This window comes from Tachypleus tridentatus, chromosome 2 (genome assembly GCF_004210375.1).
Source record: "Tachypleus tridentatus isolate NWPU-2018 chromosome 2, ASM421037v1, whole genome shotgun sequence".
Lineage (NCBI taxonomy): Eukaryota > Metazoa > Arthropoda > Merostomata > Xiphosura > Limulidae > Tachypleus > Tachypleus tridentatus.
In genome coordinates this window covers 8,772,272-8,790,825 of record NC_134826.1, presented here as the reverse complement: position 1 = coordinate 8,790,825, position 18,554 = coordinate 8,772,272, and the positions used below count along the sequence as shown (strand labels likewise).

Here is an 18,554-nt window from a genome sequence, read left to right as displayed (position 1 = left end):
ACCAGGGTGTTTAAACCTTGCCGAAACACAGACTCGCCTCACCCGAAAGAAGAAACTCCTTGCAACATGTTTGTCAGTGAATAGCCATGCAGCGTTGCGCCATCTATAATTCTAAAACAATGACCACAGTTTTCTGGAAACTATCACATTTTTTTTCCACAAACTTACTAATCATTATATATCGTGTGTTACGTCACCACCAGGAACCCTATGTACATATTTCTAATCATTATATATCGTGTGTTACGTCACCACCAGGAAACCAATGTACATATTTCTAATCATTATATATCGTGTGTTACGTCACCACCAGGAAACCTATGTACATATTTCTAATCATTATATATCGTGTGTTACGTCACCACCAGGAAACCTATGTACATATTTCTAATCATTATATATCGTGTGTTACGTCACCACCAGGAAACCAATGTACATATTTCTAATCATTATATATCGTGTGTTACGTCACCACCAGGAAACCTATGTACATATTTCTAATCATTATATATCGTGTGTTACGTCACCACCAGGAAAACTATGTACATATTTCTAATCATTATATATCGTGTGTTACGTCACCACCAGGAAACCTATGTACATATTTCTAATCATTATATATCGTGTGTTACGTCACCACCAGGAAACCTATGTACATATTTCTAATCATTATATATCGTGTGTTACGTCACCACCAGGAAACCTATGTACATATTTCTAATCATTATATATCGTGTGTTACGTCACCACCAGGAAACCTATGTACATATTTCTAATCATTATATATCGTGTGTTACGTCACCACCAGGAAACCAATGTACATATTTCTAATCATTATATATCGTGTGTTACGTCACCACCAGGAAACCTATGTAAATATTTCTGATCATTATATATCGTGTGTTACGTCACCACCAGGAAACCAATGTACATATTTCTGATCATTATATATCGTGTGTTACGTCACCACCAGGAAACCTATGTACATATTTCTAATCATTATATATCGTGTGTTACGTCACCACCAGGAAACCAATAAGATTGTTTTAATGCAACTTTCACCACACAGTCTCCGAAAAGTCTGGAACCACAAACACTTCAACACATTTAGAGAATGTGTTCCACCTGCATTCCTTGTAATCACAGACGTACGCAGAAACTTTCCACGGGTGGGTTTTAAGACAAAATCAACACACGAGGGATCGTCCTTCAAAATTTTGTCATCAAACTCAAGAAAATATGCAAGTTTCCAGAGTCAGATTTGATGGGTTTAGTGTTTAAGACTTTGGTTTAAGATATTCTGTAACTATGTATGTGTACAAGTAAAACTACCTGTCCCCAGTAAAATATCCTGTTAAAATAACTGTGTAATTAATTACTAATAACCCGGTGTTGAATATCCTGTAAAAGTAACAGTGTAATTAATTACTAATAACCCGGTGTTGAATATCCTGTTAAAACAAAAGTTGATATCAACATTATTCATGTTTGTTTCATCGTCATTTCAAAAATGAATGTTGAGTTTTTGCCTGCATGCACAGCTTTTCAAATAGATGTTTGTGTGTGTGTTTTATAGCAAAGCCATATCGGCCTGTCTGCTGAGCCCACCGAGGGGAATCGAACCCCTCATTTTAGCGTTGTAAATCCTTAGACTTACCGCTGTACTAGCGGGGGGTGTTTTCAAATGGAAGACAGAAACTACAGTTCGCAGTAAGGTGATAGTATAATTTGATTTCTCCCTTCAGATTCCTAACCCTAGAGAATAATTTCACCCGTGACTCACGTTGTCATACCAGTAATTACGATGTTATGCTTCTCTGTGTATGGTGCCTGTAAGACTTTACCAGTCTCGCTGATAACTCTCTGTCAGTATTGCCGGTAGGTGGCACACTATGTCGGTAATGTCAACAAGGCAGCGTCCGTTTCTTTAGTGACCTTAGAGATAATTATTATGTCACATATCGAAGGCGTGTCCGTGGTAGCGATGTGTCACAATAATTAGGTATAGGATAGATATCTAGAGATTTTAAGTAAAACAGTGACAAACCTGGTGGGTTTTATTAGAACTGAAAATTAAGTGTATTAAGTAATGTAAAGTTGTGGAGTGAATAGAAACTTTTAAATACATATACATATGCTGATGAAATAAAGAAAGAATCATGTTTCTCATTTTCCAGGAGAACAAGCGACCTCTTGCGAACACCAATGCTTCTAATTCGACACAATCTGGGTGACGATACTTCCATTCTCTTCTAACACTACAAAACATATCTGTATCATCATCAGTCGTCTCACACTCGTCACAGGTTCGTTTTCACGTGTTTGACGTCGCTGGTCTTTTTGTACCCACGTACCTTGAGCAATTCCCAGAGAAAAGAAACTCGTGGAAGTCAAGTCCCGAGATCTTGAGGCCCATTGCCTCAACGTCTGTGAATCCGATGTCCTGAAAAGGTGACATTCAAACAAGTTCTGAAATGAAGAAAAACTACAAATAATGTGTGGTTTCAGACTCTTCTGACACTCTTTATTTCACACTGCGGGATTATGACATTAGTGTCAGCACTTTCCTATCATATCCTTAAGGTTCTTATTGTGATAATGTGAAATGTAGCGTCTGCCATTTCCAAATACTTTCACACTTTCTCCACTGTTATACTTCCGTCCCTGGTAGGCGAGTGAAAAGTTTACGAAATTTTAAAATCCAAGATTTGATTTCTCAAGGTGGATAAAACGCAAAAAAAAACTCCTTATGTGGTCTTATGTTAGAACAAACACAAGAATTCAATCTCTTTCCTTTAGTCTTTCAGTTGACCAATGTCATCTCGCTTCCATTTCTTTCCAGTTTGCACGATGTTTCATTGATGACATCCAATACAAGTCTTACGAGATCGTCCTGGAGCTGTGCCCTACCAAACAGGTTGTCAGTTTTCTCATTGAACGATCTCCTGATGTGACTTGCATTATAGGTAATTATGTGTCTTCAAGCCCCTCAAAGGATTTTACTCATGTTTTTCTAGCCAAAAGTGTCTTCAATTTTGTGATTAAGTTACTTAAGTATATCACGAGTATGATCCTCTCATAATGTTCAAAGGACTTTCTATGCAGTCTAAACTATACGTTGCTATAACCAATGTCAAACTCTGTATGATGTTATCCATTCCATTACCTTGTCTTTGTTGATCAGTTCTTACTGTTCCCCACACATTTTGCTGTCAGTCTTCACTGTGTTTAAATTTAATGCCATCTGGCCAGATCCACTCACCACTGTTAGTATTTTCTCATGGACAAAGCTCCTCTTCATCATTCATGGCCTCTCTGACCCATGACTTATTCAGTTTAAGCCTCTGTTGTGTGCCCTTTGGTTGTGTTTTCTCTTAGAAGTACTTGACTGGCTTGAATCCTTTGTCCTGTACTTTATTTGGCTTCTCAGATCAAAACATAAACGTAGGGTTTGGCCGGGTTAGGCCGTTTCTGTTGCTACTCTTATGACTCTGTTCTCCCTCTGTAATTTGGTAATCACTAACCTTGCCCTGTTGCACGTAAATGGATTCCATATTCTATTTTTGTCAGATTGATAAAGCTTCTCTGCTGGACATTACAATGATTTCTGTGGTAATTCCGAAACAGTGAGATTACCATTAACCAATTTTAACTGACCGCACATGGCATCCAGCATACTCAGTACTGGTGTCCGAGACTATTAATCCCTTTAGCTCAATTGTCCACTCAACTGTAGGCATCTGCAGATTCAAACAGCTCAATAGCACAGTGCTGTGATCGCCTCACACACTGCTTGGTGTTGTGTTTAGATACTGAAGAGGGAATATTTAACCGTTGTGATTCAATACTGAGTTAGCGAGTTTTAGTCCTATTAATTGAATTTCTTGAATATCGAGTTTGTGTTTCGACGAAGGAATAGATAAAGCTAAGAAATGAGAAAATTAGTAAATTGGTAATTGCTATTTGTGAAGTTAGGCTTTTCTTTAGAACCCATCACAACAATACCGTGATGTATCACAAGTCTCCTGGCTACATCTTCTAAACATGTTTTGATTTCTAAGGTTGGAATGTACCTAGGTGCTATTGCGAAGTTGAGTCCTTTGTTAAGTAGATGTATCTCGTCTGTGTTTAATTGTCGGTCGGATCTGTTAATTATGAGGTTAGTCAACGGTTTGTCGTTTTGGTGTCTTTTCTGTTGTTTGCATCTTAGTTTTTCTAGTTTTTTGTTGTGGCAGATCTTTTTGTCTCTGTCGTTCTTAGTATTGATTTGGTTTATGTTTCGTTGTATAAGTCCGTAAATCTCTGGTTTAATGCAGCATGCCAGTTGATGGTCTAGGTTCATTTTTTATTTTTGTAAGTCATGTAGTTCTTTGTATTTTGTGTTTAACATGGCTTTAAGTAGTTTTTCTCTAAATTTTGGATAATGTTTGTGTATTTATTAAAATTTTTTGATAATTTTACCTTTACAAAGTTAGGGGATAGTTGTTCCTTTCTACATTGTTAAATGTCATTTCTTCTATTTATAATTCTTTGGTTTAAGTTTCTTAGTTTCTTTACAACAGAAAATACACCAACACGACAAACCGTTGACTAACCTCATAATTAACAGATCCGACCAACAATTAAACACAGACGTGATACATCTAATTAACAAAGGACTCAATACCGTGATATGCTTCAAAGATGAAAAACGAGTCCAGTGAATTTCGATTGGTTGAGTTTGTTTTGAATTTCGCGCAAAGCTACACAAGGGTTATCTACGCTAGCCGTCCCTAATTTAGCAGTGTAAGATAAGAGGGAAGGCAGCTAGTCATCACCACCCACCGCCAACTCTTGGGCTACTCTTTTACCAACGAATAGAGGGACTGACAGTAACATTATAACGCCCCCACGGGTGAAAAGGCGAGAATGTTTAGTACGATGGGGGATTCGAACCAGCGACCACCAGATTACGAGTCAAATGCCTTAACCCACTTGATCATGCCGGGGCCTTCCAACATTTAGAATCCAATGTTATTCTATTAGTAGTATTACAGTAACGGGATTTTTTTTTTTTTTTTTGTATTTAGGCACAAAATTATACAGTGAGTTATCTGTATAACAGAAATCCAGTTTCAGTGTTATGAACTTTCACACTTGTCGTTGAGCCACTTAGTGATGGGTGCCGACTAGTTGCCTTCCCTTTAATCTACCACTGCAAAGTTAGGGATTGTTAGCGCATTCAGTCCTCGGGTAGTTTTGCGCTAAATTCCAAAATAACAAACACTTAGCGGATAAGAAAAAAAATATCTGTTTGTGCTACTGTGTTTGTGGCGGCCCTGCAAGGCCAGGTGGTTAGGGAGCTTGACTCGTAATCCGAGGGTCGCGGGTTCGAATCCCCGTCACACTAAACATACTTGCCATTTCAGTCGTGGGGGCATTATAATGTGACGGTCACTCCTACTATTCGTTGGTAAAAGAGTAGCCCATAAGTTGGCTGTGAGTGGTGATGAATAGCTAGCTGCCTTCCTTCTAGTCTTACACTGCTAAATTAGGCTAGCACAGATAGCCCTCGAGTAGTTTTGTGCGAAATTCAAAAACAAACAATTAATACCTTTCCACAGAACTCTATAATTGTTCAAAACAGCTGTTTAACATAATAGCATAAACACCTCAAAAATTCAGTACTGCTGTTTCTTAAGATTGTTAACAATTCCATCTAATAAAATTACCGATAAAAATAATTTTATATTCAAAATCAGAGGGGCATAAAAATACCACTTCACTTCTTTTATCCTTAAAAGTCACTTGAGCCGAACGGTGAAAAACAAAATATTCTCTGAAACGTTTCACTTGTATAGGTAGTTTAACATATACAATATGAATAACGATCTACTTATAAATACGTTCAGACAGACGAATGACAGTAAGTTGGGATGTGAATCACGATCAACTTATAAATACGATCAGACAGACGAATGACAGTAAGTTGGGATGTGAATCACGATCTACTTGTAAATATGTTCAGACAGACGAATGACAGTAAGTTAAGATGTGAATCACGATCTACTTATAAATACGTTCAGACAGACGAATGACAGTAAGTTGGGATGTGAATCACGATCTACTTGTAAATATGTTCAGACAGACGAATGACAGTAAGTTGGGATGTGAATCACGATCAACTTATAAATACGATCAGACAGACGAATGACAGTAAGATGGGATGTGAATCACGATCTACTTATAAATACGTTCAGACAGACGAATGACAGTAAGTTGGGATGTGAATGACGATCAACTTATAAATACGATCAGACAAACGAATGACAGTAAGTTGGGATGTGAATCACGATCTACTTGTAAATATGTTCAGACAGACGAATGACAGTAAGTTGGGATGTGAATCACGATCAACTTATAAATACGTTCAGACAGACGAATGACAGTAAGTTGGAATGTGAATGACGATCAACTTATAAATACGATCAGACAAACGAATGACAGTAAGTTGGGATGTGAATCACGATCTACTTGTAAATATGTTCAGACAGACGAATGACAGTAAGTTGGGATGTGAATCACGATCAACTTATAAATACGATCAGACAGACGAATGACAGTAAGTTGGGATGTGAATCACGATCTACTTGTAAATACGTTCAGACAGACGAATGATAGTAAGTTGGGATGTGAATGACGATCAACTTATAAACAGACGAATGACAGTAAGTTGGGATGTGAATGACGATCTACTTGTAAATACGATCAGACAGGCGAATGACAGTAAGTTGGGATGTGAATGACGATCTACTTATAAATACGATCAGACAGGCGAATGACAGTAAGTTGGGATGTGAATGACGATCAACTTATAAATACGATCAGACAGACGAATGACAGTAAGTTGGAATATGAATGACGATCTACTTGTAAATATGTTCAGACAGACGAATGACAGTAAGTTGGGATGTGAATCACGATCTACTTATAAATACGTTCAGACAGACGAATGACAGTAAGTTGGGATGTGAATGACGATCAACTTATAAATACGATCAGACAGACGAATGACAGTAAGTTGGAATATGAATGACGATCTACTTGTAAATACGTTCAGACAGACGAATGACAGTAAGTTGGGATGTGAATCACGATCTACTTATAAATACGTTCAGACAGACGAATGACAGTAAGTTGGGATGTGAATGACGATCAACTTATAAATACGATCAGACAGACGAATGACAGTAAGTTGGGATGTGAATCACGATCAACTTATAAATACGATCAGACAGACGAATGATAGTAAGTTGGGATATGAATGACGATCAACTTATAAATACGATCAGACAGACGAATGACAGTAAGTTGGGATATGAATGACGATCTACTTGTAAATACGTTCAGACAGACAAATGACAGTAAGTTGGGATGTGAATCACGATCTACTTGTAAATATGTTCAGACAGACGAATGACAGTAAGTTGGGATGTGAATGACGATCAACTTATAAATACGATCAGACAAACGAATGACAGTAAGTTGGGATGTGAATCACGATCTACTTGTAAATATGTTCAGACAGACGAATGACAGTAAGTTGGGATGTGAATCACGATCAACTTATAAATACGATCAGACAGACGAATGACAGTAAGTTGGGATGTAAATCACGATCTACTTGTAAATATGTTCAGACAGACGAATGACAGTAAGTTGGGATGTGAATCACGATCAACTTATAAATACGATCAGACAGACGAATGATAGTAAGTTGGGATGTGAATGACGATCAACTTATAAACAGACAAATGACAGTAAGTTGGGATGTGAATCACGATCTACTTGTAAATACGTTCAGACAGACGAATGACAGTAAGTTGGGATGTGAATCACGATCTACTTGTAAATATGTTCAGACAGACGAATGACAGTAAGTTGGGATGTGAATGACGATCAACTTATAAATACGATCAGACAGACGAATGATAGTAAGTTGGGATATGAATGACGATCAACTTATAAATACGATCAGACAGACGAATGACAGTAAGTTGGGATGTGAATCACGATCAACTTATAAATACGATCAGACAAACGAATGATAGTAAGTTGGGATGTGAATCACGATCAACTTATAAATACGATCAGACAGACGAATGATAGTAAGTTGGGATATGAATGACGATCAACTTATAAATACGATCAGACAGACGAATGACAGTAAGTTGGGATATGAATGACGATCTACTTGTAAATACGTTCAGACAGACGAATGACAGTAAGTTGGGATGTGAATGACGATCAACTTATAAATACGATCAGACAAACGAATGACAGTAAGTTGGGATGTGAATCACGATCTACTTGTAAATATGTTCAGACAGACGAATGACAGTAAGTTGGGATGTGAATGACGATCAACTTATAAATACGATCAGACAAACGAATGACAGTAAGTTGGGATGTGAATCACGATCTACTGGTAAATATGTTCAGACAGACGAATGACAGTAAGTTGGGATGTGAATCACGATCAACTTATAAATACGATCAGACAGACGAATGACAGTAAGTTGGGATGTAAATCACGATCTACTTGTAAATATGTTCAGACAGACGAATGACAGTAAGTTGGGATGTGAATCACGATCAACTTATAAATACGATCAGACAGACGAATGATAGTAAGTTGGGATGTGAATGACGATCTACTTGTAAATACGTTCAGACAGACGAATGACAGTAAGTTGGGATGTAAATGACGATCAACTTATAAACAGACGAATGACAGTAAGTTGGGATGTGAATGACGATCTACTTGTAAATACGTTCAGACAGACGAATGATAGTAAGTTGGGATGTGAATGACGATCTACTTGTAAATACGTTCAGACAGACGAATGATAGTAAGTTGGGATGTGAATGACGATCAACTTATAAACAGACGAATGACAGTAAGTTGGGATGTGAATGACAATCTACTTGTAAATACGATCAGACAGACGAATGACAGTAAGTTGGGATGTGAATGACGATCTACTTGTAAATACGTTCAGACAGACGAATGATAGTAAGTTGGGATGTGAATGACGATCAACTTATAAACAGACGAATGACAGTAAGTTGGGATGTGAATGACGATCTACTTGTAAATACGATCAGACAGGCGAATGACAGTAAGTTGGGATGTGAATGACGATCTACTTATAAATACGATCAGACAGGCGAATGACAGTAAGTTGGGATGTGAATGACGATCAACTTATAAATACGATCAGACAGACGAATGACAGTAAGTTGGGATGTGAATGACGATCTACTTGTAAATACGTTCAGACAGACGAATGATAGTAAGTTGGGATGTGAATGACGATCAACTTATAAACAGACGAATGACAGTAAGTTGGGATGTGAATGACGATCTACTTGTAAATACGTTCAGACAGACGAATGACAGTAAGTTGGGATGTGAATGACGATCAACTTATAAATACGATCAGACAGACGAATGACAGTAAGTTGGGATATGAATGACGATCTACTTGTAAATATGTTCAGACAGACGAATGACAGTAAGTTGGGATGTGAATCACGATCAACTTATAAATACGATCAGACAGACGAATGACAGTAAGTTGGGATGTGAATCACGATCTACTTGTAAATACGTTCAGACAGACGAATGATAGTAAGTTGGGATGTGAATGACGATCAACTTATAAATACGATCAGACAGACGAATGACAGTAAGTTGGGATGTGAATCACGATCTACTTATAAATACGATCAGACAGGCGAATGACAGTAAGTTGGGATGTGAATCACGATCTACTTATAAATACGTTCAGACAGACGAATGACAGTAAGTTGGGATGTGAATCACGATCTACTTATAAATACGATCAGACAGGCGAATGACAGTAAGTTGGGATGTGAATGACGATCTACTTATAAATACGATCAGACAGGCGAATGACAGTAAGTTGGGATGTGAATGACGATCTACTTATAAATACGATCAGACAGACGAATGACAGTAAGTTGGGATGTGAACCACTATCGACTTATAAATACGTTCAGACAGACGAATGACAGTCAGTTCGGATGTAAATCACGATCTACTTATAAATAAGAGGTTTATCACCTTTCATAATTTCTTGATCCTTTAAAGGTTTGGTCATTCGTTAATTGACTCTTTTAAGAGTATACCATGTATTAACTTTGGTATTCAAATACTAATCATATAGAGATAAAATGATTTTATGCTTTAATTATGAATGCTGACCACAATGACGTCAGAGCTACCATAGTGTAAGAGCATGTAAGTCAAGCCGATTTTATCTACAAAGAAACTGTGTGTTGTAAAATCACTCAGCCACTTCTACAAAGATACAAAAAATAGGACATTACACATGTAAACCGTGTACGAAGCGTGATTTGTAGAAAAAATTAGGGACATTCGCTTCATTAGGAACTAGAAGAAATCAGTTCTCGTTGAAACTTGTTTTTAATATTTTAATTTAGAGATTTTGTATTGTTTAATAACTAGAAATTTCTTGAGCGTCTAGACATGACGCAATGGTCACGTGACATTTCAGTCTTGAGAAGAAATATGTACCGAATAAAACACTGTTGTGAATTACTCAGTTAGTGATTCAAACGGTTAGATACTGCATTAGTTTTGAATTTTCTTTGTTTATAGGAAAATAAACTTATCAAACAAGTAACTGTTGAGATGTATTTGCAAGTTATTACTATTGCTTAGTTATGGTTCACCTGCTGGGCCAGTAGTAAATTTACGAACTTACAAAGCTAAAATCGGGGGTTCGATTAATCGCGGTAAACACAGTATATAGCCCAATATGGCTTTTCTCTCAAACAATCAAATCAAACCTTAGTTGTAAGTAAGTCGTGAAAAGTTGTCACTTGTAAACATTTCAGTTGAAGAAATAAAACGCTTTACTTTCCATTAAGTGGACTGTGAAATGTTTTATTATTAATTCAATAATAAAAAACCAAATGACAAAAACTGGTACAATATTCTACAGGATATTAGTTTATGTTACAGAAGTATATTATGAAGGAATATTAAATTACTCAAACTCATTAATTTGTCATAATATCAGCTTTATATTCTGTATGATATTATGAAGTATATTTTCTATATTTATTAAACATTAAATGCTTTATGAGAAATGTGTGCAATACGGTTGTTGTCTTAACTTTGATGACGTCAAAAGGCCTGGATTGTTATATATATTTATATAAACTTTCTGTTAATACAATGGTTGAAATAATGGGCCTCATTAATTGACTTATAGAAAGACATCAGGTGGTATTATGCAATGGTTTAAAAGTTTGACTTAAATACATGTCTTGTGCGTTATGGATGAAAAGTTTCCAGTTTGGAAAATTAAAAAAAAAATCTTTGTGGCGTATAAGAAATTTAATAATTATAAAAACTGAAGAATCTGGGTTATACAAAGGTTTAGTCATCGTTGCATGGTAGACGGATACCTGTTTACCAACTGTACGTATACTTATGACCTTCTTAATTTGACAGAAAATAATCGTTTGCATATTTATTTAATACAAGTTTACATGAAAATGTAGAAGCAGACCCAATATGACAGGAAGATGTGAATTATGTGTAATTAGGTTGATATAAGTTTACTGTAGGTCCAATCCGTTGTGATATTTATAATAGATGAATCGTGATGAAGAAAAGGCCTACTTCTTTTTTTTTTTCCTTTTACAATCTTAGAATAAGATGTACCCAACATATTAAGTATACGCGGAGATTTTAAAGGAATCTCGCATATAGCATATATAACGAAGGTTAGGCCTAGCATAGTGTTACAACGCACTCCACTGCTTAGGACAACGTCACTTGACAACCCTTTCCACACCAAAGACTGGCAATATGGCGGTGACGAACTTGTGGTTTCCAAACACTGGCTCAGAAGTAGGGCAAGCCGGAGTGTATTACAGTTCACATGATGTAAGAGGCCGTTTGAGAAAGGTTGATCTGCGAATAAAGTTTTCCTTTTCACGATATCAGACAATGGTCTAAATACGAGCGTGTTGTCCTCCAACATTGAATATGAATTACCTGCGTGCGTCACTAAGTGGTTAGTCAATAGTATTTACTGAATTTGTAGATGTACGTCTCAAAAAGTTAGTTGTCTTATTCCCTTCTTCACGTGTACTGTATACGGTACACGTTTAATTTGCAGACATTTCTACTCACGTATAAAACTGCACCGACAGCCTATTTTAGCCTTAGGTGCGACTGAGCATGCGTGAATAAGTGGCACCTGGTAGATATACATGATGGAAAATTGTTAAAATATTTTGTGAGTATCCCAATTCTCGGATTAAGTTTAACCATATTTGTTGTTTCGGTTCTTAGATATAAACATTGTTTAACGAATTCCAGCTAATGAATTTTGTTCTCTCTCTATTTTTGTTTGATACAGTTAGAAGTTGTACAAAATATCAAATTAACAGTCCAGTACTGAACTTGTTCCATCACAGATGTGGAACAATAACCTCAATGTATTCAATATCTGCTGCTGTATGTAAACCTACCAATATATTTTCATGACTCTTATTAGTGCACCTAGGAGTTTCTTATCCCGGTGCCTTCTGTACACTATCTATCCTCAGTGGGATAGCGGTATGTTTCCATAATTACAACGCCAGAAACCGGGTTTTCATAACCCTGGTGGGCAGAGCACAGATAGCCCATTGTGCATCTTTGTGCTTAACTACAAACAAACTTACCCACACATTGCTGCCTGATACACACTTCTCGCCGTGATGGTTTCACTACACCTTCTTTCTGGTTATAAAGGTGTACATGAAATTATAATTTCAAATTTAATTAGTCGATCGTTATTATTAACACTGAATTTAATATATCCGGTTGTTAAATATATATTAATCCGGCCGTTTCTAATTTGGTATGTGGTAACGCGGAAGTTATGCGTATATATTTGTGTGATGTAAGTTCCGAACTATAGTCATTGGTGTTTAATTTACTTTGCTTCAATGTTTTTATTTTATGTCGTTTGAATTATTAATTTAATACAATTTTCAAATGTTCCGCTATTTTGGCAGTTAATTTGGTTTAGATCATTGTTGTAACGAATATAAAGGTCTTTGATTTGGTAGTCTAATCAGGATTATTAGGTTACTGATATTCTTGAGATGAAATTTGGGTAGTTTGGAAGAAAAATTAAATATGATAAAATATGTTTTTGAAGTTTAAAAATGTCATATATCTAACATTAATGCAAATATCTTTAATTTCATTTTCAGATTTGGTAAAGGAAGAAATGGGTGGCAAAAACACCAAAACGTTCAAGATCCAAGACGATTCAAAGAACACGTACAGAAAGATTCCTTTACATACAGTGGAGGGTTTACCTATTCCAACATCCATCTTTACTCCTGAAAACTTACGATCAGCAATCTCCTACAAAGCTAGACCAGAAGACGTTTTTATTGTAACTTATCCCAAATGTGGAACCACCTGGATGCAGTACATTGTATGGGAAATAATCAATGAAGGGGCTCCACTGCCTTCTTTTGATGACATGAATATGAAATACACTCCTTTCTTGGAACTCACAGGAGGAGAAGTGGCAGAAACCATGAAACCACCAAGACTTTTGAAAGTTCATCTTCCTTACCATCTCACACCGCATCATCCCGATGCTAAGTATATTTTGGTGGCTCGTAGTCCCTTCGATTGCTGTGTGTCTTTTTACCATCACACCAAGAAGATAAAGAACTGTTATCATTTCGAAGATGGAACTTTCGATGACTTTTTCGAATGCTTCATTCGAGGGGAAGTTCATTATGGAGACTTTTTTGATCATCTTCTTTCCTGGTGGCCACATCGTCAGGACCCTAATGTCTTTTTCACTACTTACGAAGAAATGAAGTTGAATCCAGAGAACAGCGTGATGAATGTAGCCAAATTCTTGGGAAACAATTACTGGGAGAAACTCAGAGATGATAAAGATATATTAAATAAGATATTAGAAAACACCGGTTTCAACAACATGAAGGAAAAACTACAATACAATATTGGTCACGATGGTGATAGTGACCAGAAAGTTGAATTTTTTCGTAAAGGACAAGTTGGAGAGTGGAAAGAGAATTTTTCAGACGAGCAGTATCGTAGACTAAAGAAACACATGATGCAGAAAACAGAGGGAACTGATATTCCACAGTTGTGGAAAGATCTCTGACTTGAGATTATTAACTGATTTTTAAATCAATGAAAAATTCATTATAAGAATGCTTTTCTATATATAATTATAAACTGAAGAACGGGAATAATTAACATGGTGTATTAGACGTTCTCTCACTTTAAAGTTTTTCATATGTATCTATATCCAGAAGTATATACTGTGACTTGGTTTGAACTGGTTCAAACATCATATGTCATTTTTATAAGTTTTATACATTATTTTATAAAATTATTCAAATTATATACATGTATACATTCCGTATATATAAACTTGAAAATATATATTAAAATAAACATTCTTTGTAAACTTATAGAAAAATGTGTACGAATTTATTAATTTGTGTTTCGATACTTAGAACACCGGTACTGTCACCGTGTTGAGTTTGGCTTTAATTCCTGCTACCGATATTCAGGTTTGAAAAGCGTCATTATATTAGTATCTCTCAATAGATAAGTCGATCGGTTTGTCATTTTTATTCCACCAATCAGCTCGAGGTGTGTTTTGTAGTAGAGGTGACTGGAAAGTATCTCGTATTCTGTAATAGGCTTGGTATGGTTTGTTTTAAATTTCGCGCAAAGTTACACTAGGGCTATCTGCGCTAGCCGTCCTTAATTTAGCAGTGTAAGACTAGAGACAAGGAAGCCTGTCATAACCACTCATTGCGAACTCTTGGGCTACTCTTTTACGAACAAATACTGGGATTGGTCGTCACATTATAACGCTCCCAAGTGGAATAGGCTTAACCTCTCGATAATAAAAATGCCCACATCAGATTCGTTCAGAAGTCTATGTACGTAACCTCTTACATGAACAATCTATGGAAGAAGGTCGCTGAATTGTTTAGTTACATTTAATACATAACACTGTCTATATGTGTTATGAAATACAACAATCAAAAGAAAAGTTTAACACGTAAAGCACGAATTTTCCTTTTAAGATAAATTAAAACAATATGTATGATGTTGCTAGATACCATTTTATTCACCGCTTTGGACCGATATTTACGTAACATTTAAAGAATGTGCAGAATTTACGCTACAAATTTATTCCTGTGATTTATTCAGAAGTTAAAATATTTAAGATACTAAAGATAAGTACACATCCAAACTGTCCTACAATTCACTATTTGCTGCATTTTCTAAAAGCGAGAATTCCACCCCTCATCAGGACAATGGCAAGTGAAAAGCATAACAAAGCCAGCTTCATGTAGCGAACATGTATATAACAGGTGCGGTATTTTTGGTTGTAATTCGTTCACAACTGGTAAATTGAATGTTAAATTGGACTTATTATTTAGTTTAGGAAGTCTTTATGAGTTAAAGCCATCACGATTACGTCATAGTAAGATTGGCGAATCAGAGCCAAGTAGAATTGTAACAAACGTATGTGTATTTTCAAGGTGGAAGTGCCCGTTTATCGAAAGTGATTAGGGATAAATACAGTTTCTAGCATAGAAATCAGTGTTAAGAAAATATATTTTAAGATCAAACATATTTTTCAGTTACATAGGTTTTTACACGAAGGTTAAAGAAACATCTATAAGGTTAGTGAACTAACCTTAAATACATTTATTTATTGCCTTGACGTTTAACACAGAAACATAAAGACATAAAAGAACGAAAAACTGAAACAATTTGTAAAGGATACACAACGGTACAAAATAAATGGAAAATGTCTGAAGTAATAACTCCCAAAAATATTAAAAATATTTTATTTGTGAAACAAAACAAATAACGCAGATGAAAAAACCATACAGCTGAAAAAATAAAAAAATGGAGGCAGAGTGTGAATGCAATGACCAAGAACCAGATATCACGACCACCCACTGTTTGGGTGCATCCCGAATATCACGACCACCCACTGTTTGGGTACATCCCGAATATCACGACCACCCACCGTTTGGGTTTTTTGTATTCGTTCGTTATTGTTATAAAGTGCTAATACTTCTCCCATATATTATTGATGCAGACATAAAAGTTGATTATTTTCATTTGTATTTACATATATGTAATAGACAATTGTAAAATATTAAATTGTTATACACAAAAGAAAACAGGTATAACTGAACAGAGTGCAAAACATTTCACATACATCCCACTGTTTGCATCAAGTTGTGAGGAAATATCTGCTTAGACAAAAAGGTGGAAGAGGGTAAATCAGAAATAGAACGAATTTCCTTTTGTTTGTTGTTAAATGCAGAGATACACAATTGGTTTTGTGTGCTATACCCCTTACAGGTATCGAAACTTGGTTTTTAGCATTATAAGCCTTTAGATTTTTGTTGACCCACGGGATGGGGTAGTGGAGGGGAATAATAATAATAATAATAAATTTATTAAGCAATAAATTAGACACAAAAAATCAAATATCAATATAAAACCATCAACAAAGAGTTAACTCGTCCTGTGATGGTTAAACACATAATAATGTAAAATCAAAACTTACAAAATCAATATAAAGTTCCCAGAATATTATCATCAGTATTTAAGATCCATTGTTTTAAGTATTTCTTTTGATTAACACGATTAATAGAAGATCTTATACTATAAGGAATAAAATTATGAATACGAGGTGCCAAATAAAGATATTGATGAAGTGTAACTGTTTTACGTGGTGTGGGTACATTAATTGGAAAAAAAGATTGAAGTCGTGTAAAATATGAAGTGACTTTAAAAGGCCTATTAAAAGAAACATGCAATGTAGATAAAGCTAAAAAATATAAATAAAGTTTATCATATGAAAGAGGGGAGTTAAATTTACTGAAATCGGTATCAAGCCTATGAGTAAAAATAAGAGAGAAAACACTTTTTTGCAACTTGTGAATAGGAATTAAAAAGTCTTATATGTGCCACCCCAAATTGAAATACAATATTGTAAGAAAGATTGAAAGAGAGCATAATATACACTTAACAAAATATGATAAGGAGCACAATGACTAAGTTCAAAAATTAGCATAGAACTATATTTTAATTTATTAACTAAAGAATTAATATGAAATTGCCAATTTAATTTTCGATCTAAAATAATTCCTAAATATTTAACAGAGGAAACTTGAGTCAATTTGGGACACTTACAATTAGGGTAAGTATAACAATCACTAGAATGACACCATAAAGGTTAAACTGAAGAAGAAAAGATTTAGATATATTTAAGGATAAGTCATTACAGAAAAGCCAATTTTAATTTTATTAAGATCACTAGAAATAATGGCTTCATTAATTAGATTTGGCTTACTATAAACAACAGCAATATCATCGGCATAGGCTTGGATATCTCCAAAAAACTGTTGGTAAAGAATATCATTTATATAAATGAGAAATAATAAAGGGCCCAGAACAGAACCTTGTGGTACTCCAACATTAATTGTAAGCCAATCACTATAATTATTATGGATACAAACTGATTGCTTTCTATTGTGAAAGTAAGAAAAAACCAATCAAAAACAATGCCTCTAAAACCATAATAAGATAATTTATTTAACAATATTTTATGATTAACAGAATCAAAAGCTTTGGCTAAGTCAAGAAAAACAGCAATTGGATGAAGATCAGAATCCAAAGCTTCTGTAATACTTCCCACAAGTTTAGCAACAGCAACCTCCGTTCCAAGCCCAGGCCGAAAGCCAAATTGAGAAGGAGACAAAACTGAATGTCTATCAAGAAATGATAAAATTCTAATCTTCATAGATTTTTCAAATAGTTTAGAGAAATGTATTAATAAGGAAATAGGTCTATAATTCGTAAAATCAGAAATATTACCAGATTTATAAATAGGAATGACCAATGATAACTTTAAAGCATTAGGAAACTTCCCTTGAGTAAAAGATAAATTAATTAAAAAAGTCAAAATTGGTGCAAAAAGATTAGCATTAGCTTTCAAAATCTTAACCGAAACACCATCTACACCATTAGAAGCTGAATTTGATAAGGAGAAAATATTATTCATAGTTTCAGATACAGTAACAGGATATAGGTAACAACAAGAAGAAGGAGCAGGAGGCATGCCCTGAGAACAAAATTTAGGATCGGAGAAAGTAGATTTAGCAACATTAACAAAAAAATAATTCAAATCAGATAAATCAGTAGTACCAAAATTACAAAATTTCTTTTTTTTTTTAACATCAATAATAGAGTTAACAATATTCCAATTCTGTTTAATAGTTTTAGCATTCTTAAACAGGTTATGATAATAAGTCCATTTAGTCTTACGGGTCAAGCTAACAACATAATTCCTTAAACACTTAAATCTAATCTTTAGATAAATATCATCAGGAAATTGATGTACTTTCTTTTTTAACTTATCTCT

At 35.2% G+C, this 18,554-nt stretch overlaps 1 protein-coding gene across 1 annotated transcript; it reads left to right on the top strand.

Moving 5' to 3' along the window:
* The first annotated feature begins 2,734 nt into the window (after positions 1 to 2,734).
* Positions 2,735 to 14,567, top strand: LOC143237790 (sulfotransferase 1 family member D1-like). Its single transcript, XM_076477385.1, has 2 exons — positions 2,735 to 2,966; positions 13,309 to 14,567. The coding sequence occupies exons 1-2, from the start codon at positions 2,750 to 2,752 to the stop codon at positions 14,244 to 14,246; spliced, it is 1,155 nt and encodes a 384-aa protein (XP_076333500.1). The 5' UTR covers positions 2,735 to 2,749; the 3' UTR covers positions 14,247 to 14,567.
* The last annotated feature ends 3,987 nt before the right edge of the window (positions 14,568 to 18,554 follow it).